The sequence below is a fragment of the Pezoporus flaviventris genome, unplaced genomic scaffold (assembly GCF_033815535.1).
Source record: "Pezoporus flaviventris isolate CSIRO_AGI_PZ_B2104156 unplaced genomic scaffold, CSIRO_AGI_Pfla_v1 ptg000036l, whole genome shotgun sequence".
In the NCBI taxonomy this organism is placed as follows: Eukaryota; Metazoa; Chordata; class Aves; order Psittaciformes; family Psittacidae; genus Pezoporus; species Pezoporus flaviventris.
The window spans coordinates 1,440,692-1,466,908 of record NW_026892584.1 but is presented as its reverse complement, the minus strand read 5'-3'; the positions used below and the strand labels follow the sequence as shown (position 1 = coordinate 1,466,908).

At 37.9% G+C, this 26,217-nt stretch overlaps 1 protein-coding gene across 4 annotated transcripts in view; it reads right to left on the bottom strand.

The window, feature by feature from the left end:
• Nucleotides 1-428: 428 nt before the first annotated feature.
• HIPK3 (homeodomain interacting protein kinase 3) overlaps nucleotides 429-26,217 on the bottom strand; it is a 101,281-nt gene continuing 75,492 nt past the window's right edge. For 3 of the 4 annotated variants that reach the window (XM_061462823.1, XM_061462822.1, XM_061462824.1), the window contains exons 3-16: nucleotides 22,300-22,423; nucleotides 18,712-18,831; nucleotides 17,573-17,659; nucleotides 16,543-16,727; nucleotides 15,616-15,775; nucleotides 15,122-15,245; nucleotides 12,362-12,483; nucleotides 12,077-12,201; nucleotides 11,807-11,968; nucleotides 10,848-11,144; nucleotides 9,813-9,953; nucleotides 6,530-6,765; nucleotides 6,122-6,249; nucleotides 429-4,476 (exon numbers count right to left, since the gene is read on the bottom strand). In XM_061462823.1, the coding sequence (XP_061318807.1) occupies nucleotides 4,000-4,476; nucleotides 6,122-6,249; nucleotides 6,530-6,765; nucleotides 9,813-9,953; nucleotides 10,848-11,144; nucleotides 11,807-11,968; nucleotides 12,077-12,201; nucleotides 12,362-12,483; nucleotides 15,122-15,245; nucleotides 15,616-15,775; nucleotides 16,543-16,727; nucleotides 17,573-17,659; nucleotides 18,712-18,831; nucleotides 22,300-22,423 (2,488 nt within the window). In that variant the 3' untranslated portion in view covers nucleotides 429-3,999. The remainder of the gene's footprint in view (nucleotides 4,477-6,121; nucleotides 6,250-6,529; nucleotides 6,766-9,812; nucleotides 9,954-10,847; nucleotides 11,145-11,806; nucleotides 11,969-12,076; nucleotides 12,202-12,361; nucleotides 12,484-15,121; nucleotides 15,246-15,615; nucleotides 15,776-16,542; nucleotides 16,728-17,572; nucleotides 17,660-18,711; nucleotides 18,832-22,299; nucleotides 22,424-26,217) is intronic. The other variant, XM_061462825.1, reaches the window with a different exon arrangement.

The window sequence follows — 26,217 nt, the reverse complement described above, 5'->3', positions numbered from 1 at the left end:
CAGCAAACGTGCCTTCCACAGACATCTAGTCCATACCAGGCCATGTGGGGACACTCACTGCCCACGACCATCTGTGGCACTGGGGCACCTTCCTGCTGGCCACGTAGCAGTTGCCACAGGGTTGGTATGACCTTTGGCAGCAGTGATGTGTCTGCTGGTATCTACACCAGACAACCTTTTTCTAAGGGTAAAAGTGGGACATCCAGGACAAAGAACCTTCAAGGTTTGTCTATGCTGTAGGCAGAATCTCAAGCTCCTCCTAAACAAGCCTTGAAAGTTAATAAAATTTAAGCTTTCTGAAAGAAGAGCAGCTTAGTCAGTTGATTAGATCAGAATTTGAGAGCCCTCCCTGCAAATTTTCATTATTTTTACCTTAATCCATCAAAGAATGACATGACACAGCAAAGAATGAAAGCCACCAAAAGTCATCTGCTGCAATATATATTTTAATTCAAAGTGAATCTTGACAGTAATACACCATAAATTCTTATTTTGACACTCACCAAAATAGTCACCTGGAAAACCCGCTTTTTGTGACAAAGTACAGAAGGCTTGGTCACATTTAAATCACTGAGAACTAGAAAGAAATACTATCGCAAACTGTAAGAGACATTACATCCATAAAAAATTTTCCCAGTCCTCATATTGTAATATTGCACAGTGCAATTGCTACATGGCAAACTAGTGTAGCATAGAAACCCAAAGCAAAAAAAAAGCCACAAGTCTACAAATTGTTAAACAGTAACAGTTCAAACTTATTAATCAAGTCTCTAGCACTGGGTATTTCTAGAACAAGTCTTCCTACAGCTTGCAGTGTGTGATTTAACTTTTACTTAACACAAACCGAGTTAATTAGCAGTAAAAAGAGAAACTGTAAAAATTAAAACAAAAAAAAAGTTAATACAGTAGCATATCTGACCAATAAAACACCCTGAAGTTAAAAACCGAACACAAGAAATTCATATAAATCTTGCAAATTAAAGTAATATGCAATTCCAGAGTCATGCAGTGTTTTATTTAAAAAAGGCATTAGAAGGGTAAGGTGTAGAACTGCTTCCCAGAGGATGGCTTTTTTCCACAGAAAAGGCCCTCACCCTGAAAGCTGCTTCAGTTTTCTGTTCTGCAGACGGGCCTTGACCCTTGCAGAGTGACAGGGGTCTGTGCTCTCAGAGTGTACTGCAGGGTGGGGTAAGTCACCCCCATACGCTGAATTTAAGCTGTGATGGGATCCCAAATAGCTCCTTCTTTGAAACGCAGACATTTCTAAAATGACAATACCTCAGAAGAGCAGCAGATGGAATTTGGGGCACATTTACAGCAACTTTGTCCTGCGCACACAAGGATTCTGTTGTGATATACAGATAATTGTGTCAACTTAACAATCACGTTAGCTAAAAACCTTAAGCACAGTAAAAAGAACGTACAGCAAATACATCAGACCAATGAAAATCCCCATGGCCCCAGAAAAAAAAATGCAGTCTTTTTTTTTTGTCTTTTTTTTTTTTTTTGTAATCACAATACAAAATCCATTTACTCCATTTGCATTGGTGCTTCTTGGTGTGTCCACTGCCTGCAATGGAGCGAGCACCAAAATCACACCGCTTCCCAACACAAGGGAGTGAACAGAAAACTACCTGCTGGACCACACAGCACAGGTTTGAAGTGGTAAGGTGGACATCCATTTCGAGCATTTTCTTGACTCCCTATATTTAGGCTTTCTATATGTGTTGATATAATTCCAAATTCATCAGGATATTCCTAGTTGCTAATGTATACTTTATATACACACACTTGTACAAAATGCATAGACTTGATTACTAAAAACGCTGAAACTTTTGGGAAAAGTTAGGCTTCTTGATTTTCAGTGTGATTAAAAATGTACTGCTGGTATTTTAATTATTTTTTATGATCTAATACTGTTGTATTTTAGTTATTACTTAAAAAATAAATCAAATGTAGGCACATTTATTTCATTCAGACATTCATTAAATAAAACACTGCTTGCATTAGTGGAGTAAAGAAAAAGATTACCAGTTATTAGCTTATTGACAGAGTTAAACTCAAATGCTTTTCACTCTTATTCCAGTCAACATCGCAAGGATTGTATTCCAGATTTTGTTTAAAAAAAAAGTTAAGTCAAGCCTGCAAGATGCAGCTTCTGAAGTGTCTACACAATGCCAATATGAAAACATAAAAAAATTAAGTTACATCAATACATCCACTTATATGCAGTGATGAGCTCAAAGTTAATGGAGATAAAATACTGATGCAAATAACACACCCCAAAAAAACATATGCAATCATCTTCCATCATTTACAGGATAGTAGTTACGACACTTCAAACATGAAAACAAAATAAACTAAAAAACAAAACCCAAACCCCAGCTTCTATTTCATGTAATTAGACTTGTACAGAAATTAGAAGGCTAAGAAAGAACTAGTTAATCACCTAATTTCACAGCTATCTGAAGTGGCAATCATTATATAGCAGCTTATCTATGATACATTCAAGATAAATGATACAATTTATTACTTGCCCATAAGTTAAAACACAGCCTCAGCTTAATACCTTCTGTAAATCCCATCTCTACACTACAGGATACTTGAGGTCTATGAAAAAGTAGCTACCTTTTATAGGAAATGGATGATTAAGTCTTTGGTGCTGCAAAAGCAACTTCATTTGAACAAAACAAATTAAAAAAAAAAAAAGAAAAAAAAAAAGGGAAAAGACACACTTCCTAAGGAAAAAAGTAATGCAAAAAGCATGTAAGTGACGTCCCTGAAGGAATGTATTAAATAAGCAAACACCCGCAGCAGGCTAAAACAAATACCATCATGTCAAAAGACTAAAATCTCTCCCATGCATAAATGAAAGATTGCACACAAAGAACTCACATCTTTTCAAGCTTCAATAGTAAATATTCTGCTACTAGTTATTAAATACTGCATGGTTTGCTTAAGCTAAGATGAAATCCCATCATGGATCAATGAGCACTTGGCTTTTCCTTTCCTTAGCTAGTCAGTCATGCCTACTGCACCTCTAAATGATTTATTATATCCAATTAGACAAACACTTGTAAAATAAACTACTTGGGCTGTATTGCAGTTCCATTTACCAGTATGAAATACTGTGTTGTGTGTCACTACTCAATAGCTACTGAATCAACTTTTCTTAAGAACTATTAAAGGCTTGTCTTGAAGCTAGATCATTCGGGGGGGGGGGGGGGGGGGGGCAATAAAAAGACAGCAAAATTCAGCTACAGCAAAACATGCTGCCTTCTTAGGAAGGAAAACACACCCAATACTAAAATCAGACCACACAAAACCCAAAGAATGAGCATTACGCTACCAAAAAATCAGCAGATCTGAATTTTTAAGTGCTGCAGTCCTCAACATTTCTACGTAAGTAATAACAATAACAACCTCAAATATTTAAGGCACTATGTGTGGGAACAGTTTACAATGCAGCTGAGATTATTAGGACAACAACATTTAAGAGCAATGTTTAGGCTTTTTTTTTTTTCACCCATGCAAAAGACACATGCAATGTGAAAAACAGCTCAACTCTTAGATAAGTGACTTGACATTTAAACACCAAGATACGCAATACAAACAAGTTACTTCTACACTGTACTGCTGACACATGTGCATCTGTTGCTCTGGTTCTGTACACTGAATGGCTTCCCAAATGTAGACGTGTCTTGCACTAGTTAGAAGGCAATTTTATAAAAAATAGCAGGAGCAAAACAGGTTTCTGCTCCCGTAAGTCACCTGTCTAAAGTTACTATATAAGAAGATAACATGACCAACGACAAGTTATACCAAATGTGCAAAACACATTAAAAGTGAGTTTTTTTAAAGCTCAGAGTTGTTTAAATTGCACCCAAGTCTACATGATTTAAAAAAAAAATTCCTGTTGTGCCATGGCTAATATTTAATAAATACCATGTTTCTTCTTAAATCAAACTTCCACATCATTGAGCTTCCTCAACAGAGTTCTCACATAAAAGGATACTGGCTGAGTTTTGTTGGACTCAGTGGAAATCCTGTGTAAGCAGGTGATGCTGCAATGTATGAATGCGGTGGGAAAACTGGTTTGTACTGAGTCTGATGAATGGTTGGGGAAGGTAAGAGACGGGGATTTATACCAAGTGGAACCTGTTGTATTATACCACTAGGATGAGTTATGTTGTACGTTGGGTGTTGTAACAAGGGTCTTGAGGTACATGGCGAGGCAAGGAGGTGGGCAACGGGTGCAGCAGTACTAAGGGGTGCTGGCGACAGGTATGGGAGAAGAGCAGGCTGTCCTCCAAGCTGGGGACCTCCAGAGAGGGGAGCATGCACGGCAGCGTGGTTCGGACTTCCCTGAGGAAGGGAGAACGCGTGGCCGGCAACACTGGCCGGGACGTAAGCCTGCTGCCTCCAATGACCGTAGTTCCCGTTCCACTCCTGCAGCCCAGATCCAAAGTGCTGAACCTGTCCACACATAGAAATGAGCAAGTGTTAATGTTTCTAAGTATAAAGAAAGTTTGAAAAAACTGAAGAATGCACTAAAACTAATTAACTTAAAATAAAGAAAAAAATAGAGACAGGAATAATTAAATGCTTAAACAAACAAAAATAAAATTTATTAGCTATTTAGATAGTAGCACAGACGAAATCTGACAATAAGAGATGGTGAACAGAACACAAGTTATTGTAATGCTCTTGCAAAAAAAAAAAAAAAAAAGAAGGAGAAGAAAAAAGGATAAAATGCCATGCTGGGCTGTTTTAACAGAAATACCATGTATCACATGAGCAAGGTGCTTATTCCACTCTACTCAGCACTGGCTTGGCATCAATTGGAAGTGCTGCATTCAGTTTGGGCACCATAATGAGGCACAAAGAGGACAAATAGGAGAGAAATTTTAGAGGAGAGCAGAAAAAATAATAAACGGATTGAAAACATCTGAGACAACTAGGCAAACAGAAGTCTAGGGCTGTGATCACAGGAAGATGTGACAATCGGTAACAGTTACAAAGAGAAAGCCTAAAAATCAATTACTTCCTTTAAATGCTGCAGACTTCAAACTACACAGGGCATCTACCAAAGAAGGAAGGATCAGCATAAATTTCTGTAATTAAAATAACATTCTACACTTTCTGCCAAGAGGCTAAGGAGCTGCTGTCACTGAAGAGATTAAAAGTTAATACTATGCTGATCACATTAAGGTTTGCTTAAAATTAATTAAACAAATCCTTCTGCATTATCATGCAAAAGGGGAGATCAAGTCACCCACCCAAATGTTTCTTTCAGTCTAAACTATTCAAGTTATTATTGGTAAATCCTCTTATCTCCCTATAGCATGCTTGTTTTTAGTATTTAACTTACAATTTCATATTCACAGTTACTCTGCAAGGCTTTGACAAGGCTTATATTAAATGCACCTCCAGATACCTAAACAAAAGCTCGGTGCAGCTACAGTTCAAAACTAATTAAATAAAAGCGACTTCAACTTCAGTTCTCAGCCATAGCAGACACATTTATTATGTTGTTGGGAAATGATAAAAGTAGCTTTCAAATTAATTTGGCTGTCTTCCAACACTGGATTGAACTACAATCACAACCTCTCTCTCCCCGCCAACCCCCCTCCACAGCTTCACTACCTGGAAGTAAAGGTAAGAACCAGTTGGGTTAGCTAAGCTCTATCCTATCTCTGGATACTCAAACTACAAGCATTCTCATGCACACTATTAATAGAACAAGAGTGAACAGAGCTGCAGTTTTTAAACGTGTACTATTGGGCATTTTAATATTTGTACGTAGGAGAAAAAAATATTAAAGTATTTTTCACTTTGTCTCATGCTTTGATTTTATATAGGCATTGCTAATTTTCCCAGTATTGCTTTTCTATCATTTTAAAAAATAAAGTCAGCTGCTTTAAGAAAATGACCAAAAGTGAAAGATACTTATGACTTGCCCAGTAAGTTGAAATCCATTTTTCAAGATTTGAACAGTTCTGTAATCAAGGTGTTGAAAACCTGCAGTTGCCATTGACAGCAATTGAAATTGTAAGCAGTCAGCACGTTTGGATCCTCAAGACAGAAAAAGTACTTCTTAGAAGTGAGTAAGTATACATACCTGACTGAAGTTCACCTGTTGCTGATGGAACGCTGATGCCAGTTTTTGCTGACGGTTTCCTACAATAGAAGAATGGTTTATCCTTCCCAGGACAGATCGACCCTTTTTCAGTGGCTGGCATGGAGCATCTTCCAAGATATAAAATGAACAATGTTACAGTTTTGTTGTCACTATTGTTTTTTAACAAAAGTTAGAGAAAGTTTCGTTTGCTTCAGCATACAGGGAGAAATAATAAAATAATACGCTAATTAAAGTCAAAACCCAACACAATTTAGCAGTGTTTATTACAGATTACCAGACAGATGAATAGGTCAAAATCTCCACATATACGGCTATTGAATAAATGTTCAAATTTCTATTCTTATTTACTGGTCTAGAAAGAAAAAAAACACACCTGGACTAACTTACCTGTATTCACCATCTGTTCATCAAGGTGTAACCTGTTTTGAAGTCTCACTGGTGGTACCACTACTGTGCAAACAGCTGACTGGCTTTCAGGCTTAACAGATGCTCTCGCGTCTTTATTTTTATTGTTATTAGCTATGAAGCCATTTTCCACAAATGGGCTGTCATGTCCTGAAGAGTCTGAAGTTGGGGAACCATCTACCGTATCACATCCGCTCTCTTGTTCGTCATCTGACATACTGTCCAGAAATCAAAGTATTGCATTGAAACGACACATTTTTATAACACAGATGCATTTTACAAAATTATTGCAGGAAACGTACAGAAATGAAGCTACTGCAAGGTGGATAAAAAAGGGCATATTTTAATTATACAAGCATGGATATTCAGATGGCAGTTCAACATTTGAGCTATACCACCCAAGGTTTATAGGAAGGAGATAACTTCTACATATTTAGGTGCATAACCCAACTTGTACCCACTTTGTAAATTATTTCTTAAATAAACCACTGAATTCTATGTTTTTAGGAAAAATAAAAGGTTGAAGAAGATAATTTCATTTCTTTCTGAATCAAAACATAATTTTTTATGTCTCCTGATGGTTATTACACTAGCAAATGAGAACATACTGATCTAATTTCCTTCTAGAAACCAGCCACATCACAGAGTCTGTGAAAAGCTGTCCCTAGGGCCCTTGAGAGTCAGGAAGAGAGATAACATGCTGAGGAAGCAATCTGCATGGCGAAAGGCAGCCCCCTCTCATCTGCAGATCAACCACCAGCAGCCACGCTAGACCATATCTACTGAAAAATGATGTCTTTCTGAAGCTCCTCCAAAGAGCACCGCCTGGCACGATTGACAGATTCTTTGTCACGGGTTTAGCTGAAGGAGACAAACAACCCTCTCTATCTACACAGCGTCTATGACAGCACCTGTGGTCTTTGGAATCCATCCTGGTCAAGTGGTGCAAACTCACTCAACTCCACCACTGCTTTTACCAAGGCAGCTACAAGACAAAGAGGTGAAGAAACCAACTCATAATAACAGCCTTTGCTAACATTTAATGAAGCTCCATGCTTCTATTAGAAGAAGAAAGGGCTGAGAAGAAGTTAAATGTCAGCTGCTGGAAGTGAAACCAAAGTTCCATCAGTGGAACCAGAACCAAACACATATTAGGTAACAAGTAGTAAACAACCTGGTAAAGAAAACTAATTTACAAAGAGGTATACTTCCAGAAAATATATTAATCTCACTTAGGTATTATTACACAAGTAAAAGGGTACATCACGGATGCATCTCTATCAACAACAAAAAAGCAAATTAACTAGTTCTCATCTGGGATTGTGCCAGGTATGGATTATATAGAAAGCAAGAGAATGGAGCTAACATGAACAGTATGTGCTAATGAATAAATAAGTGTAGATCGTAACAAAATTCCTGGTTAAAATTTAACCATCTGAACAGAAATTCTTCAAATGCTTCTAGTTATTTTCTTGTTTTACAGTCAGAAATGACAAATGCTTGAAAATAGGACCAGGGATATATATCTGGTTTAGTTTACCTAGAGAACTCTGGCAACTTTTAATTTCAATATCTTCAAAGTTCCAGAAATCACAGAAATTTGTTTGGGATTATCTTCTACATCAAGCCACCATGCCAAAATGAAAAATCTATCCACATGCTCTATTACTATACTTCTGTTATTGGAGCTAGCTGGATGAGTTGGATCAGTTTAGTAACCTTACAGAAAGCTAATCCACCCCTAAACCTGTGCCTGGATTAAACATAACACAATGCTGCATCTTGAGTAAACAAAACCTTTCCTTAGTCCTAGCACTCATCAGACTATACATGCTGTCTCCTCTGAATACACCTTCCAAGCCCTCGAGAACAACCTACCACACCTTTCAGTGTATTCAGTGTCCAATAACTGCAGAGATTTGTTCACCCAAGATTTCAGGCCTTACAAAATATCAAATAGATTCCAAAGTGGTTCATGCACAAGTTGGTTGGTTGTTTTTATTCTGAGGGGAGAAGATTGTGTTTATATAAACAGAATCACTGCTATATGTAAATTATCCATTAAAAGCATCATTAACTCAGGCTGTCCAAAATTTCAAACACATAAATCTGCCTGTACAGACTAGCAATTCCATTCCCTCACCAACACATGCTGTGATAAAAATCTTCAGTTAAACAAACTGGTTTTCCATTAAGACTCCAATCTTACTCATTTTGCAAAATGAAACTGCTCCGAATTTGAATCACTCTCTTCCAGACAGTAAGCTATTCTACAGAAAATGGGAAGTGAACTGAAGAATAAAAATTAAAGAACTCGTCAAGCACCTACAGGTTGCTTGAAGAAAATCAATTGTATCCCTAGCTCACAGTATTTCTGTGTGATATTGGGTAAATCATATTAAACCAAACCTTTTGTCAATACCAGCAACTACAGATATCAAGTATTTCTTGGTCCGCAAACTCATACCTAGGAATCTGATTTGTAGAAGTGCCACAAGTAGCTACAATTAAAATTTCAGCATATTAGCACCAGAAGGACAGGGACTAAAATGAGACGGAAACCCATCTGCAGGTGCCAGAACGTCCCAAGTCAGTAGCAACTTCTGACTGAGTCACGGGTTAAGAGTATCACACAGAGAGATGCTTTAATGTCAAGCTCTCAGGTACTGTAGAAAAAAATGCCATAAAATAGTTCAGATTCAAGTTGAATGTTTCTCTAAGAGTGAATTTTGAATAATGTACAAAAATGAAGGCTTAAGCTAGATGTCAGATATTTTAAAGCTGCTCATACGAGCAATGTTCACATAAGTGATGCTTAGGGCTGACAGAAGAAAAAAAAGGCATCAACGTCATTAAAGATTACAAGATACACAACGGGACAACAAGAGGGTGTGAAAATGAAAGATGTTCTGCTAACTTCAAATCTGTCACCATCCCACTTTGGCTTACTTAATTTTGCAACCATAGAAGATTTTTGTTCTAAAGGAAGCTGCATGCAAGATGTTTATATTTTCTGTATAAACATCATTCATTCAGTACTCTGAAAAGTTCCAATGTAGCAAGACAGATCTGTTAGGAACAATACAAGCACAGTCTACTCTGTTCAACTGTAGGCCAACAGATTAATTTTTAAATACATCATTCAGCCTCACCAGATGGCAATGTAACAAAAAGCACTTGCTTTTTTTTTTTTTCTACTTTTAGTATAAGCTGAGTCTGCTTTATATTGGGACCTTTGTTCATTGAAAGGGGCACAATGTTTTACCTGTTGGTTCTCTTGCAAGGAGATGGACTAGACTGCTCGGAGGAGCTGGTACTCAGAGTGCTGTCAGGACTGCTGAGAGAACACACGCGATCAATGTTGAGGGTGCTCTGGCAGGCTTCGCAGTCGAGTCTGCCTTTACACCTACCACACAAAAAGAAAGTGAGCACACATCCCACTTCTCATTTGTTCTTTCCAATGCCATTGACTTAGGTGTAATTATGGAATAAAAAGGGTCCAGCTAGTAGAAAAGATCCCTGAAATGTAAATTAATATCCAATTCCTTTTGTCTTTTACATCCAAAACAGATTTTAAACCTTTTTATTGTTCTTTTGAAATTCCAGGCTAATCATGCATTTTTTGAAACCTACTAAATGAACAAATTTTTCACTGAACCAATACTAACACAAATACATTAAAGCTTTTACAACTTGCTTCAAAGCAAGTTCAGTGCTCTGAAACATTTGAAAAAGCTTAGGTTTAAAATACATGTTCTTCCACTTCAGAATTATTACAAGCAAAAATAAAGTCAAACAAACATTAAATTTTTAAGCCCTCATTGAAAATGAGGCATGCTCCTTTGATAACTTTGTGGAAGAAAACCCTTTTGGGAGACCACACTCAGCATCTGCTTTTACATCCAAATGCACACCTTTTCAAGCTGCTAGACAAGTATTTATTACTCATATATATGTAATATTATCTACTGCATGCTACTGCTAGAATGCCACCATTGATTATACAAAGCCGTAAGACTAACCTTCAACAAATAAATTGGGTATGACAGTATTAAGATGAAAAAGCATGCTAGGCCTGAAAGTATTCTGGTTTGAAAATGCCTAACATGCACAGATTAAAGATGCAGACTTCTAAAAGAATATTTCCTTTTCAAATAATATACTGCTACAGAGTTACCTGCTTAGTGAAATTTGATTGGCTGTGCACTGTCTTTTTTGAGTGCAGTCATTAAATGCAGTACCTATGCTAAGACAGTTATATTTAAGGAGCACCTTAACAAAGGTACACATCGATTCTTACTCTGACAGTGAATGCGTTCGTCCTATGTCATCGTCATCTGTGTCACTGCTGATGGTGATCACACTGACTGCTGGGCTGGGGGAGCTGGCAATGAAGATAGCCTGGCGCTGTTTGGTTGCACGTGGTGAATCAGGATCCAGCCTGACCAATGCTTCACAACAGTTACTTTCCTGTCCTTCTGAGTTAAGATTGTCCTGTGCTTCTATACAGTTTATTCTCTTTATAGCCTTCAGGTTAAGTATCTTTGGAGCTATAAAGGCTGAATTTTGGATATTGGTATTCTGTAACACATTGCTCCTGTGAAGAAAACACACCATTTGACATTTAGTGACTCTGTAGCAACAGACCTGAAAACTGCCAGATTTCCTGCAGAGATTCTCCCTGAAAACAAAAGCAAGGATTTCATCTAGAGGCTACCAGCTTAATACAAGACTGCTGATACTGTCCTTTGTTACCCATGCTTTCCTCTTTACTAAGCATCCCCCACCTTTGCAAATACTCTGTATAGCAGTGGGACATATTTTCTTTAGCAAGCAGCTGAAGAATTTTTGGCTACCAGTAAAAGAAAAACTATTCTTAAGATGATTTTAAGGTATACTGCAACCCTGGTATCTCTTTTTTATTTTCAGTTGTCTAAACCTGATATATCTTCATCCCCACAGGCTTAGGAATATCTCATCACAGCTACTTCATTATATTCTTACACCTTCCCAAAGGCTATGAAGACAACTTTGCACATGCTATTTAAGAGGAAATAAAACTTATTATTTCAAGTTTTTTTCCACTTAATCTGTATTATCAAACAACATTGAAAACACTGGGCAGAAAGGACAAATTTTCCCAAGAGACTGTTTAAGTAAAACTGCCACTAACAAACATGTCACCATTACAGGCTATTCTCCTGTCTACTGAACAGCAATGGCAGCACCATCTTTGAATGTTAGAAACATTCTACCAACCTGTTCTGACAGAGTCTGTTCCTCTTGGTAGCTGCAGGCTGAGGCCAGACAACGTGTGCAATGCCCACACTAATCGGCTGAGGGGCAGACAAGGTTATCTGATGTGTTAGAAGAGGCTGCGGTATCACTGAACTGTAATGGGTGCCCTGGGTAATCACCTTCCTGAAGAGAAGCAAAGGAAGTTTGATATTGCAACTCATTTGCATCAGCATCCATAGATCTTGTTAAATCAAAGCCATTAAGGTGTCGCACACAAATATGTGGGCTTACCCCCAGTCTCCAAGCCTCTGTGGGCCAGCCACAGGATCAGAGGCCAGAGTTGTAGCAGGAGCTGCCACCGGTGCTACTTGCTGCCACGCAGGAACCAGTATTTGCTGGGTCTGATTCAACCAAGTCTGCAGGAAGCAGAGAATATTTCATGACATAGGGAACGACTGAATTTACATTAGCTGCTTGTAGCTCCTCACAAAACAGAAAAGGGGCTGCAACAGAAACTGACAGGGCAAAAGTATTTGCTAACTGATAGTAAGATTTTTACTTTGAAAGCAAGCCAACCTGAGAAAGGAATCCTGCTTGAATCTGGAGTGGCTGAATTGCATGGGCTTGGGTCACCAACGGAACTGCGTTATCCACCCTCAGGGAGAAACTGGTGGGTTTACTATGGTTTGTAGGAATTCCTGTCAGAGAGAAAAACACATATCCCAGCTTTCAGAAGAACATCAGTCTTGCATACATTTTCTGAGCAAAATGCAAACCTAAAGGATAATTTTATAACCTATTTTTAATGTGTTTACAATCTGATTCCATAGTTAAGACTTTTGAGCCAAATAAGTCAACACCTAAAAGATTTGTGTGCCATTACGTACCTCCACAAGCCTTTGATGCTGTAATTGGCATCATTTGATGCTGCCAATAGCTATTTGTTTGGAAACATACAAGACATTGGAATGATTTTGGCAGAAAGTTCTGCAGGGCTAAATGTTTACTCTTGATCAAGAGGTTACATTAAAAGCATTGGAAAGGAAGCAGAAAGTAAGCAGAATTGAATTTCAAAGCTTCTCACAAGTGACTTTTGCACATTCCATGCTCTTCCAGCTAGCTGAAATCCATTTCTCTCTGCTTTTATAGCTAGCAATGCCATGCATTAGATGCCCCTATTTGTTACTACCCCTTCTGTGGGAAACAATGTCAACCTTTCTGTGCATACCATCAAATATTTGCAGTAGAATCCATAAACCTATTCCTCTCCTCATCAAAATAATGCAAATCATAGCACTGTTAGAATATTACCACAACAGCATAATAGGAAATAGATGCATTTCATGCTTTGTATATATTTCATTATTGCCACAGGAAAGTAACAGATGTATAGGAACACTGCAATTTTTGACATAATAATGTTAAACAAAATGAAAGAGGAAATTTTTCCACAGATACTACAACAGAATAGTTATGCTAGAAAAGAAAATACTGTCCGGGCAAATATACTGATTTCACATCTTCTAAGTGCACTTCATCTCTTGTCTTTTAGTCAAAGACTTAGCAATGGGTGTTTGGAGGTAACTACTAAAGAACTATTAAACTAAAGGTTGAAAGTGTTTTGGTTTTGTTTTATATCTTTACAATAAAGAATGAACAAAAATCTTCATCTGATGCAATTCTCTCAAGTTGTAACACAATACTAAGTTATGACAATGCAGTCCACAGCTTTTAATTTTGAAACATGGCTGATTAATATTTTCCACACAGCCCTCTAAAAGAGCAAAATCTTCACTCTGCCAGAAGTAGTGAGCTTTAGCATTTCAGATATTCAACAGCATCCGTGCCAGCAACTCAACACCTGTGTGATGGACACAACATATTCCCTTCATTCAAGCTGCAGCAGAATTTAAATTTGGAAGTTTATTGCCATACTAAAAATACAGTATATAGATCACAGATAAAAGTATTTCTTTGTACTGTTTCCTTTTCCATAATCACTTTATTCATCTGGGCATAATGAAAACAGTAGAGTTTTTAAAGTATGCACTATGTCATTGTCTCAATCATGTATACAATTTAAATAAGAAATCATTTAGCCACACTAAGTGCTCAGCAAGAAATCTGTCTGGAGCTATGCATTTAGTTCATACAGCCCCTGACACCGCACAGTGACCACTTGGAGCTTTCACGAGTTTCTGAAACCCAAGACAGATGCAGCAGGCACAAATAACATTACTGAGAAAGTATGCTTTATCTTTCTTTATCTAAAAAGATAAAGAGACTTCCTGGGCTCTAAGTTTAGGTTGAAAGTGTTCTGGCATTTTGTTTGGTTTTGTTTGTTGTCGATCCCCCTTATAAAAAGACAAAACAAGTGTTGCTTGATACATTCTGAGATATACATGAAGTTTTAAAGATTCCTCAAAAAAACTAAAACCTATGTTTGCATTATACAAATGCATTTGTTTAGGGAAACAGAGGGCAACTGCATTACCACGTGTCCTTCCAAAGATGCCTATGCTTATTTGGATGTTTTCTACACTGGAGAAATACATTTGTGCTAGCATTTCCACCTCACAGTCTTTCAAATGGTTCTAAGAATCGAATTCTCAGCCAATTATTTCTTACAATAAATACAAAATTGTATGCTTAAATCAATTTTACCCTTTGTAATACGGGATAGTTCAGCCAATTTGCCCTTTCCTCCTCACAGCACAATGCAAGGACAATTCTCAAAGATTCAGTGATGTGTTTTTCAGACATGAGAAGCCTGTGGCAGCTGTATCAAGCTGTCCCAGTTCATCATAACCATAGGACAGTAAACATGACACTGTTTACACTGGGCACCTATGCCCTTAAAAGAAGTCCCAAGTTTCCTGATGTTTTCTTAAACATTCATAGTCCAATAAAAACTCCCAACTTTATTGTCCAGATTTGCCACAAGTGTTATAAAAAAAAACAACACTGACATTCGCTTTATTTTTCTTGTTTCCTCTCAAATTTTATTTCAGAATACCCTCCTTTTTTGCTTCGGCTTTTACACTGTGTTCCTCTATTTTACCCAGGATATGTATATACACACATATGTATGTGTGTGGGGTACATGAAGATGGGCTCTGGATTGCTTAACTAATTTTCTGCAGAGGCTGATTTGCTCTTTCTTTCAGAAAGGTGCAGTGTATCTGGACTTGACTTACCTGCTATTTTTTTTTTATTAATAAAATTAAATTATTTTAAATATATAGCTTAAGGATATAATAGAAAACTCAAATACTGCTAACAGACAGATAGTGATGCTTGTATTTTAGGAACTGTAAGAATTACAGTTAAACATACCTTGAATAGTTGGAGGACATATAATCAATGCCTGTTGGAAAACATCACTGCAACCAAACTGAGCAGCGCCTGCCTGCAGCGGTATCCCTTGTTGCAAAACTGAATGAGTAGATGCAGTTAATTCCTATGGGAACAGATGCAGTACAGGCAACATCGTAACTGTGAATCGAAATCTCTCACATACTTGTCCCACCAGCTTATATAATAAACAAATAAAACAACTTCCACAAATTAAAGATTTCGGACATTTTACAGGAAGTAATGCCGTTTGACCACGGGAGGGCACTGCAGTACAGCACTGCTTTGCTATGGCCGTTTGTTACTGACTTTTGAAACATAATTCTAAACGGTTTAAGAAAACACAAGGAAAAACCGAGAGTACAGTATTTTGTCAATTAACAGATACACTTGTTTTTAAAGTATGAAATTAAGTAGAGAAACTGCCTTAACCGAATTTCTAACTATAAAAAATAGAAATAAATAAGTGCTTTTACCTGACTTCTCAGTGGACCAATTTTGGTAAAGCTCGCAGTCAGGTTAGCTGCACTGCCTGAGGCAACTGGTCTCATAAGTGATGTTTTATTGCGATTACTTAAATCATACAAATTTGATCTCCATTTGCAAATATCCATGATGTGAAAACAGGACTTCACTCTATCAAAACAAAAAAAATAAGTTGCTTAAATTAGCATTTCCTGTTGTTAAATGTATAGAACAATTCCCTGGAACAATGCAGGGGAGATAAAATTTCAAAGCCCACATTTCCCATCAGACACAGAAGCAGGGAAAAAAATTATTATGATGTTCATGTAAAGCCTTTGTAATGCATATTTTAAAATCAGGGAAAAATATTGCTGTTTCCTGCTCCTGGCATCTAACACCATTTTTTTAACAACTCTGTACAAGCAGGAAGGAGAGTAAAATTAAAATGGATGGAAAGCTCTTTCCTTCAGTGAAATGCCTGAACTTCAGGAAATCCAAACTGAAATGCACAAGTCCGTAACGGCAAGAAAACTTTCAATATATTCAACATGAACCCATGCACAGAAGGTGGTATCCAAGGCATTCACCTCAAGAGGAAGTCTGTAACCCTAGCTCTCACTGACTGACAGAAACTAACGCTCTTCACATTGCCAAAAATCAAGCCCAGGTTTCTGCAGTATTGGAACTGGAACAACCAGGCATAAAAATGATAATTCACAGATCTATTGCTCTGAATGTTACTTGTCAGAAAAAAAAAACGTTATTCTAACAGTTTCCTTGACCAAGTAGATGTCTTTAACACTGCAAGCACTTGAAAGAATTCTCTAAGATGCTACAAAAATGACAAAAGATTTTTCACTCTTGACAGCAGAGGAAACAACACTGTACATGTGAATCACTACAATAGAGATTTAGAGTAATTTTTGTGTGTTACATACTGGTTGCTATGAGGAAAATCAAGGAGGTGCTTCATGGTAACAAAAGAATGGTTCAGGGTCTCAGCTGGAGTGATTCTTAAATCAGCGTCGATAAGCAACATTTTCTTCAACAGACTGACAAACTCCCTCCTATCTGCCTTCTCTGCCAACAGGTCACTTCCTTCCAAGTCCATCACCATGTTCACCTGGCATTGAACAAAGCAATCAGAGAGAAGACTCAACTCCTGTTATTGCTTTCTGCTGTAGAACACTAATATTCAGTGATTTTATCACGTGGGGCATTGTGCGTTTGCCAGCTCATCCCAGTGCGGTTGGCTTGGAACTGATGACTTTTTTTTTGCACACACACCACTCCCCTTTCACTCTCTGAAGCTAAAAAACCCTGAAGGCTTTATTCCAGTCTGGGACTTAGAAGTTATGGAGTAAGATTTGGGATAAAGACCTTTATATGATCTAACTTAAACTACACACGTAATCTTCAAAAAAATCAAATTCAAACATGTATTAATGCTAATCTTGCAAAAAAGGTTTTATTCTCTTTTCAGGATATGGAAGAGAATGAAAAATCTACTTTTGTTATTGACTACATAGTTAAGAAGCTAAAGAAAAGTGAAGAACCAATTGTTTGCTTAAAAATAAGACCGATTATACTGAGAATTATATTGTTAAGATGGCAGAACTAAACTGGAAATTCTATATTTAAGATAACAGACTCCATATGTGTTCTTTTTTTATCCAGTATGGCAGATAAGCAGAACAGAAAGTACACATTATACATGAAATTAAAGAGTTACCCCACCACAAGGACAAGCAGCAATGTTTAAACGCAAGCAATGACAAGTAAGATCTTTATAAACAGCCCAAAGGGCTGACACAGACATTTTCCTCAGAGCAACATATACAGAGAAGAACAGATACAACTGATGCACAACAATATTCCAAAAGGTGTTTATTTCAAAACTAAGAAAGATGTTTTCAAGTCACCATTCACTCCCACCCTTTGGCAAAGGAAGAATGCTTTCATACTCACGTGCACTATATCATCCAAACTGTTGAAAATATACTTTCTGGCCTCTTTAGACTTCATACCTGTCTCTGCCTCGTGCTCTTCCAATGTCTCAAAATAGAAAAGGAAAGCAGAGTTTAGAAGTTGACAACAAAGGTCACTTGTAACTACAAAGTAACTTTAAGTGTTGACCTAAAACATGTTGTTTTGGCTGGGTTTTTTAGTTAATATTTCAGTTGTGTGTTTGGATGCTGCTTTGCTGACTACTTTCATTTTCTAAATCAAAATAAAAAACTTACTAAACTTCAGGTCTGACTGACCACAGTACTGGACTCCAATAGATTGTTTGTAAATCACACAGGAAGTGCTGAAAGCCTGGCAGAGCTGTTTAACAACTCTCTTGTGAGCTTATATTTATTCATCACAAGTTTCCTATTACTTGTATTTTACCCATTTCCTAAAACTCAGACCTTTAACTCCAAACAGCAGCAATACATCACTGTAAAAAAAGAAATAAACTAAAAACCAGGCAGACTCTGTTCAGTTTCTCTTTGCTTTCTTTTTCTTGTTATTTTTATACTTCTTTACATACACACAGTTGGTATTATTTTAAATACTGAATGTGAAAACAAGAGTGAATGTAACCACCCATCAGTGATGCTGCTCAGAGAGAAGCAAGGTGTGCAGACCACCAAAGTACATATTTTGTATTTCATCTGCTTTCATAGTACTGCAGCTTTCAACCAGCAAGGACTGTTTTAGCAGATCGGAAGGAAACAAGCTGCACACAGTCATGTTGTTTCTTCACCTCCTTTTTCTCCCAGGAATTGCTGATCCTGGAGCTGGTTTTGAATGAATCTTGCCGAAGCACTTTAGGCGCCTCAGAGACAAATTCTTAAAAGAGAAGTGAAAAGTAGTAACTGGGTAAGAGGCAAAAAAAATCAAAACAAAGGTCATTTAGCACCTCTGGAGGGAGGAAACATGGGCATGAGCTTAGGGTGCTGATTTTGGGAAATGGGAAAAATGGAAGAGATACAGAGCAAGGACTGACAAAACACACAGGAGATACAGAAGTGAGCGACAGTATTCAAGTGAATCTTGGTCTCTCTGGTTTCTCTGTTCACAAAATAATATGCAGTTTTCTACTACCTTATACTGTTTACCTTTAATCTCCAACTAGAATATGGTGCATCCGTTTCTCTACAGAAGAATCTTGTGGTTTTCGTCCCCATGTTCAACAACTGCTCTCCTGGCAAACCTTGAGTCTGTGAAATGTAACGAATCTGAGACAGAAAGAAAGAGAAAAAAGGGAAATAATTTCTCTCCGATGTTCAAAATCTGATCCAGTTAAAAACTTGTCATTTCATTTAAAAATTGGCAAAATTAACCATCCTCAGAGCGCCATGTTTGGACAACTACATCTCACATAGAAGAGAAATCTAATACTGGAATAAAGATTGGCAATAATGGAAAACGGAGCTTGTTGCAGGTCAGGATGGAGGGAGTAAGAATTCCAGAAGTCAGGGCTGAAGGGCTTTGGGCATGCTCTTGTGCCACACGCCTTCACAGAGGGGCTGCTGGTGTGGGCCAGCCCCTGGAAAAGGTGGAGCAGGGAGCGATAAGAGAGAAAGGAAGAAAGGAAAAAAAATCAGGAGACAGCGGTAAAATACACAAAATCAGAAACTGGGGATAAGAAGATGAATTCAATGGAAGACAGAGGATTTAAGAGCTAGGAGCACCTGGGAGGAGCAAAACTCACTGGCAGTAGAGAGAAAAGGTACATACAAGGCTTCTACCAAAGAAGAGACAGAACAAAGTGGGATGGAACTAAATGCAATGCTGTCAACTTTTGGAATTTGGCATCCTCCATAAATCCCTACACAGAATCATAGAATCAGTTAGGTTGGAAAAGACCTTTAAGATCATCAAGTCCAACATTTCCTCAGCACTGCCAAGTGCACCACTAAACCATGTCACTGAGGGCCGCATCTATATGGGTTTTGAACACTTCCAGGGATGGGGACTCCACCACTTCCCTGGGCAGCCTGTTCCAATGCCTGACCACCCTTTTGGGGAAGAAATTTTTCCTAGTATCCAGTCTAAACCTCCCCTGGTGCAACTTGAGGCTGTTACCTCTTGTTCATCAGGGAGTAAAGATAATCCCGCTCTGACCAGCAATGTTTCTAGTTCATTTAGCTGTTCTCTAAGCAAATAAAGGCAATAAATGCCTTAGAAATTAAAGGCAAAATAGATGATGCATTAAGTCAAAAATTTGCAGTTAAGCACCTATGCCTGTTTTTAATGAGTATTAAAGACACAGCCATTTCCCACTGAGAAGTACAGCTGGTACTGCTTATAATCACAAATAATAACTAAGAGCTTCCTTTCAAGAGCTAGCACATTAGTTGCCATGTACCAGAAAGACAGAGGGAAATGCACTACAAAGCCCTTGCCTGTCTGTTTACCCTGTGACATGCACCACATAGCAGGAGGAAAGGAATTCCCTTGGGAGTCATCTTCTACAAATGCTATACTCATGTACACTGAGGAAACCCCTGAATCAGACTTATTTGAAGCAAATCTTGAAGACTTGCTTGAGCACAATGATGAACCTGACTAAAGTAAGGTAATTCCTATTGATGCAGGTTACAGCTCCTCTTCCAGAAGGACTTCTCAAATAAGAGGATCAGGCAAGTTGCTAAATGAGTTATTAACTGATGCTTCCAGCAAACCTGAATGCTATGTTTGTCTTTAACTAGACAACTTTTAAAGCCAGTATTCACTTGTACAGCAAACAGAAAATCTACAGGCATGAAGATTAACCTTAATTCATGCAGTCATTTGCATCTTGGGAGGTGGCTGCCACTGGTGACAGCCAGTACCTAGAGGCTGAGCCATGCTGGCCCTGGGCTTATGATGGCAAGAAACAAGTGACAGAAATACAGTGTCCTAAGGACCTGCCTTGCTCCAGATGCACAGAAAAGCCAGCCAGCACTATGAAGTATGGACAGTGTACACCATACTTGACTGCCTTCATCTGCCTGGGCTTTCTGCATAACAAGCTGGCTGCAGCGCTGCGGGGGAAAGGAGGTCTTGTCTCTACAAATGAGACTCTGTATCACTCTGAAAAAAGATCCTCATAATCATGAGACTGAGCTTTATGCTGTTACTGCTGTCTGCGCAAGAGCCAGAGGCTCACAGCCATGTAAGCCTGTTGGCACAAATTAATTAACAGTCTGAGCTGCTGCCATTATGACAAATGACAAGTTAATTTGAGGAAAGAATCAGGACACAGGCTTTTCAACCATTCAGACCCCTACTTCATCACAAGCAACTGAAGACTCAGTCCAAAGCTTTGTTTCACATCCACAAGCAGCATCTGTCTACATGTGTGATCATGATCAGAAGACCATGAAGTGGGCTTGCAAGTCCTTCCTTTCCCACAGCAGCATCCCTTTTAACAGCTAGTTACAGCAGTACAGGGATCAGAAGTGGATGCAATCCCAGAAATCACATGTTCTGGACCCCTCCCTTTGTTTTTTTGAACTTGAAAGTCCAGATCTTCTCCTGCGGTTTCTTTCAAAACTAGATGCAAATAAATTTGCCAAGTTCTTGGAAATTTCTGGGACAGCATTACAGATTCCATCCAAAACCACTTTTTCCTTAAAGAGCATAGTTGTTTCCTCTTTCATTCTCCATTTTAACAGCAATACGCTGCACAAAGATCTTCTAAACACATCAAAGCATCAGCCCATAGCTTACTTCTGCGAAACACTGAATTATGTGTAAATGAAGTAAACTGAAATATGAAGTGTTACCAAAATCGATAGATCCACTCACAGTGATTTTAACAAATTAATTTTTAGAAAAGTAGCCTGATCTGTAAGCACAGGGAGCCAAAAGCTCACTCCTTACATGAGGATCAGGATTTAAATAACCTGAAGAACACACTGGAGGAACCGCCCCTGAACCAAGGATGTAACAGTTACTAAAAAGCCAACTGTTATACTTAGGGCTCCTTCACTGTCAAAGTTCCAAACCAGTTCGGGATAGTCAGAATGCTGATTATGCTCCTTCCAAATGACCACATTATGCTAGAAAATTAAAGACCTCTCTCTCTGAAGTGTTCTAAATAGAAAAGTGCTCTACAACTTTCTTTAAGTCATCTCACTAAGGCCAATGGTGTCAATAGCTGAAAATTCCAACAAAACAAATGGCACAGCTTCAAGCTTTGCAATTGCATAAAAACAGTATTGTTGTGAAGGTTGATTCTTGTTCCTCATAAAGTACAGGCTCTCAAATCTTTGAGCTATGTTGGATTTCCAGAAAGCATCCGAAAGTATTCAGAAGACAACTAATCCTGACATGCAAACAGGCATTCAATAGTCAGCCCCTTAGCAAGTAAAAGAGAGATTATAATGCAATGATGGTGGCCACAAGCTTTGGTTTGCATCAGGAAATGCAGCTCCAATACTAACATTTACTTTGAAAGACAGGAAAAACAAAAAAAAAAAAAGAAAAAAAAAGAAAAATTGCAATTTAATTCAGAAATCAGCATTACACAGCTCTGTCTAGAAGCAGGATTTATGTTTCTAGGACAATCAATAAAGACTAAACTAAAAGCACTGAACAGACTTGAAGAAATACTGTTTCATAGGGGATATTACAAACATTTGAAATCCTGACTGCATTGATCTGAAATTCTTTAGTTACTGAAAGTGTGCACATGCTTATGAAATATATTTTACTACCTGGTCATATTCCAGTGCTCCTGGGTACAGTGGCCATCCAAGAAACAGCTCTGCAATCACACACCCTAATGACCACATGTCTATGGCTTCACAAAACGGCAATCCCAGTATGATCTCTGGTGCTCTGCAAATAAACATGGTTACTGAATTTCTTCCTTGGGGAAAAACAGTAATTCAGCAATCCAACATGACAAAGAAAAACTCAAAACAGAGAACAGAAGATAAACCTGAAAATTATTCAAAATTAAACAAGTACATAAATTTCAAAATTATTTGAAAACACAGGCTAATTATTTCAGTAAAGTCACAGCATCAGTAATTGAATTTTTTTTTTATCCATGGCAAAACTTTACAGCTCCAAGATGTTGGTTTTTTTTTTCCTACAAGTTTCAGTTTCCTACATACATTAAATTATTGATATGCCTGAAAACCAGCACGGCACTGATCCAACACTTTTGCCTTTCCTTCAGTATGTCCTTAACAATTCATCCACTCAATGTTACATGCCTGTAACTCTGTTCTAAACACAAATACAGGCATTTATCTCAAAAAACAAACAAACAACAAGATTTATCTGAAAATCCACTGGTACACTTCCCAACTATACAGTACACTTAAAGCTTTTTAAAATATCAATTTAATTACATAACTGCAAATCCCTTAATGCACTCAAATCAGTTCAATGTGATCAATCTTTGAATCACATACATGAAAACACTGCACTTGCTAAAGAGACCAGGTCTTATTTTTCACCTGAAACAGATATGAATTATTTAACCAACAGCATCTGAGTTTATTTCCGTACTCAAAAACCAGGAAAAAATGGCATTGGCACAGCTGCTAAAGGAGCTTTTAACATCACTGTTCACATGGAACACAACTCAAGTATGTCACAGATACCCATTTTAATTGCATTTGTGCTTTTTAAACCTTTCATCCCAGTTCATTCACTCTACCAACAAATGTGAAAAGAATTAAAATATATCTTCATGCTAATAAAGAAAGATATGTGGAGACGTAAAGTATTATTTCAAGCAACACACTATGAAGTGATTTACTTTTAAAACAGACTACCTGTTAGCTTAACATGTCGTACAACAGTGGGAAGGTGGTTAAAACTATCAGGGTTAATTGCCCTTACAACTGGTGGGGAAAATCACCGTTTCTCACCCATATAACAGCTTAACAACCTTAGGCTCCAGCACAAGCTTGTGTGTCACACTGACCTTCCACATACAAAACAATTTCCAACCACAATGAATTCCTACATATTCTCATTTATCTTCTCCTCTGACATTTACTCTTATCAAAATAGTCTTTCATTCACCAACTTGTAAAAGATTTGGAACAGATTCTTATTTTCATGCTACATTGGGACAGAGAAGCTACTTTGTGGCTATACAGCAGATGAAGAGCTGAAACATCATCATTCCTTTTCACATGGAGTAGCTGGCAGACGCTGCACAAGGACATACTCCAAGCTCCAAGGCTGCACGTTCATCAACAGTGATTTGATTACAATAAACTTCTGGGGATCAACCATATGTATTTTTGACACTGCAGTAAGTGTTAGCTAGGTTCACTATCCAAAAAATAAATTTAATATATCTAGATGCCACAAGACTAGGAATAGCAGTAAGCAATGTCTGCCCTCAGCCACCGGCTGGGTGGCAGCCTGTGCATGGTTGTTACAGATCTCTGCTAAAATATGCTTCCTTTTGTTGTATTATGTTACAACCCTGAATACTTAATGAATATACACACAGCCTATGGATATAGGGGCTTTAACAAATGCTTCTGCTAAAATAAGCTCTTTAAAACTTCTTACATTTACTCAACAGTTAATATGCGCACCCTATAAAAATAGCCACAGTCAGTCTGTCGCTCGTATCTTTTGAGGGATCGGATTGCAAATTAAAGAAGGATAAGGGCAGATATGATGACCAAAAAAAAAAAAGATAACATCTACTGCATTTCAACCTACAGTCATCTGCTAGTTTTTCATGGGTACCAAGTGGTTCTGAATACCAGTAAAAGCACTAAAGAAAAGGGATGTATTTAAAGAGAGGCAAGAACAGTGCTCCTCACTTCTCAGCACCTGACCTAGCACCCAGAAAGAGGGAAAGGAAGTGTTTTCTCTAGCTCAAAACAGTAAAACCAGCAGCTTCCCAGAACTGATGATTTTATGAAAAGTTCTGTGGAATGCATGAGTAATTTCTCAACTCTGCTCCCACTGGAGGTCCTGTAACACACACACAACACCCCCTTACAGATCAAGGAAGTGAGATTAAAAAGTCTGAGCAGTTTTTATTTCTATTTCTCTTCTGGCAGTATGAAATAAATCTATTGTCTCCCACATGCCACCGTTTTATTTACTGACCACCAGGTTGCCACCCTCCAGATGAGTGAAGAGTATATAACTAGCCTTCCTTCCCTCCCGTCTCCCACTATTTTCCACACATCCATGTGATCTCTTTCCAAGACCACCTGTACCAACTTCCACGCCAGAAGCTGAAGGCAACAGTGCTTCTATGAGGAGCACAGAGCTCCTTCCCAAGTGCAATTGCCTATTCCAAAGATGCTAGATACTAGGAATGCTTGTATATCCTTGGCAGCGCTAACTCTTCATTACAGGTTTGGCAGCAAAATTCTTTCCAAGCAGGCATATAAGCCTTATCAAGCCATTTTAACTTTGCAATTTCAAACATCCTGAATAACAACTTTAGTACTGGCTCTCCATAAGTTTGGACTTCTATAAATTTATACAGTTGAAGGTAAATGGAGACATTTCTAATATGAGCATGCAACACCAAATTTATACTCTTCTCTCATAAGCCAAAAGTTACTACCCCTATTTACCACTGTTCATTGCAACAATGCCTAATAATTATCTGCTCTGGATAAAACACACCATCATCACTGTAACAACTACTAATGCAAAGAAGTCATCAAAAGGGTAGGTCAAAGTCATCCCATGGATCAAGAGAACTCATGTGAACAAACCCAATTTTCAAGAGTTAATCAAATTACAAACCTGAGAGTAACACTTTGGCGCCCCACACTCCCATTACCAGTATAATGCCAGCATACACTTTGTGAATGGAATAACCAGATATGGGTTCTGAGATGTCTAATTCTTTTTCTAAAGAAAGGAGGGCTAAGAAATGGATCAGACGTAGTGAATGAGAGTTAATGAGAGATGGTAACAAGCATTCTAATGGGTATTGCCATGTACCATTCATTTTCTTCAACTACCAGTCTTTATCATGAACTTGGAGGAGTGCAACCTTTTCAAGAGACCTGCAAGAAAGACTCTAGGCTAGAGGTAGCAATAGTCAGAAAAAACCCACAGGCAAGTACACTTCAGTAACCTGCAGGATGCAGTGGGAATGAACCATGTAATGGCAATATCTGTGGATGATGAAGGATACAAAGAACAGTTGGCTCTCTAGTGCATTTGTGATGGACTTCAGAAGGAATTTCAAATATGCAATCAGATCAACACAGTGACAGTAGATCATACATGGTGTATAGTAAACCACAGTGAAAGTAAACATACATTTTTCATTAATTACTTACCCATAAGAAAAAAAAAACAAAAAAAAAACAAAAAAAAACCCAACAACACTCTAGACAACTTTACAGATTATTCATTAAAAGTATCTTACAATTGGGAGCAAAAATAAATAGGACATCAGTATTTATTTTTAAAGGAGAAAGACATACCAAAGATTATTATGTCTTATATAGAACTAATGATATTCCCTCACCTTGAATAGTGTGTGTTCACTTTTGAATTCTGTGTTCAGTTTTGGTCACCCCCATCTGAAAAAGGATACATCAAATAGAAAAGACGCAGAGAAGGACAATATAAATTAAAGACTTGAAGAGACTTGGGTACAAGAAACCCTGGTTAGA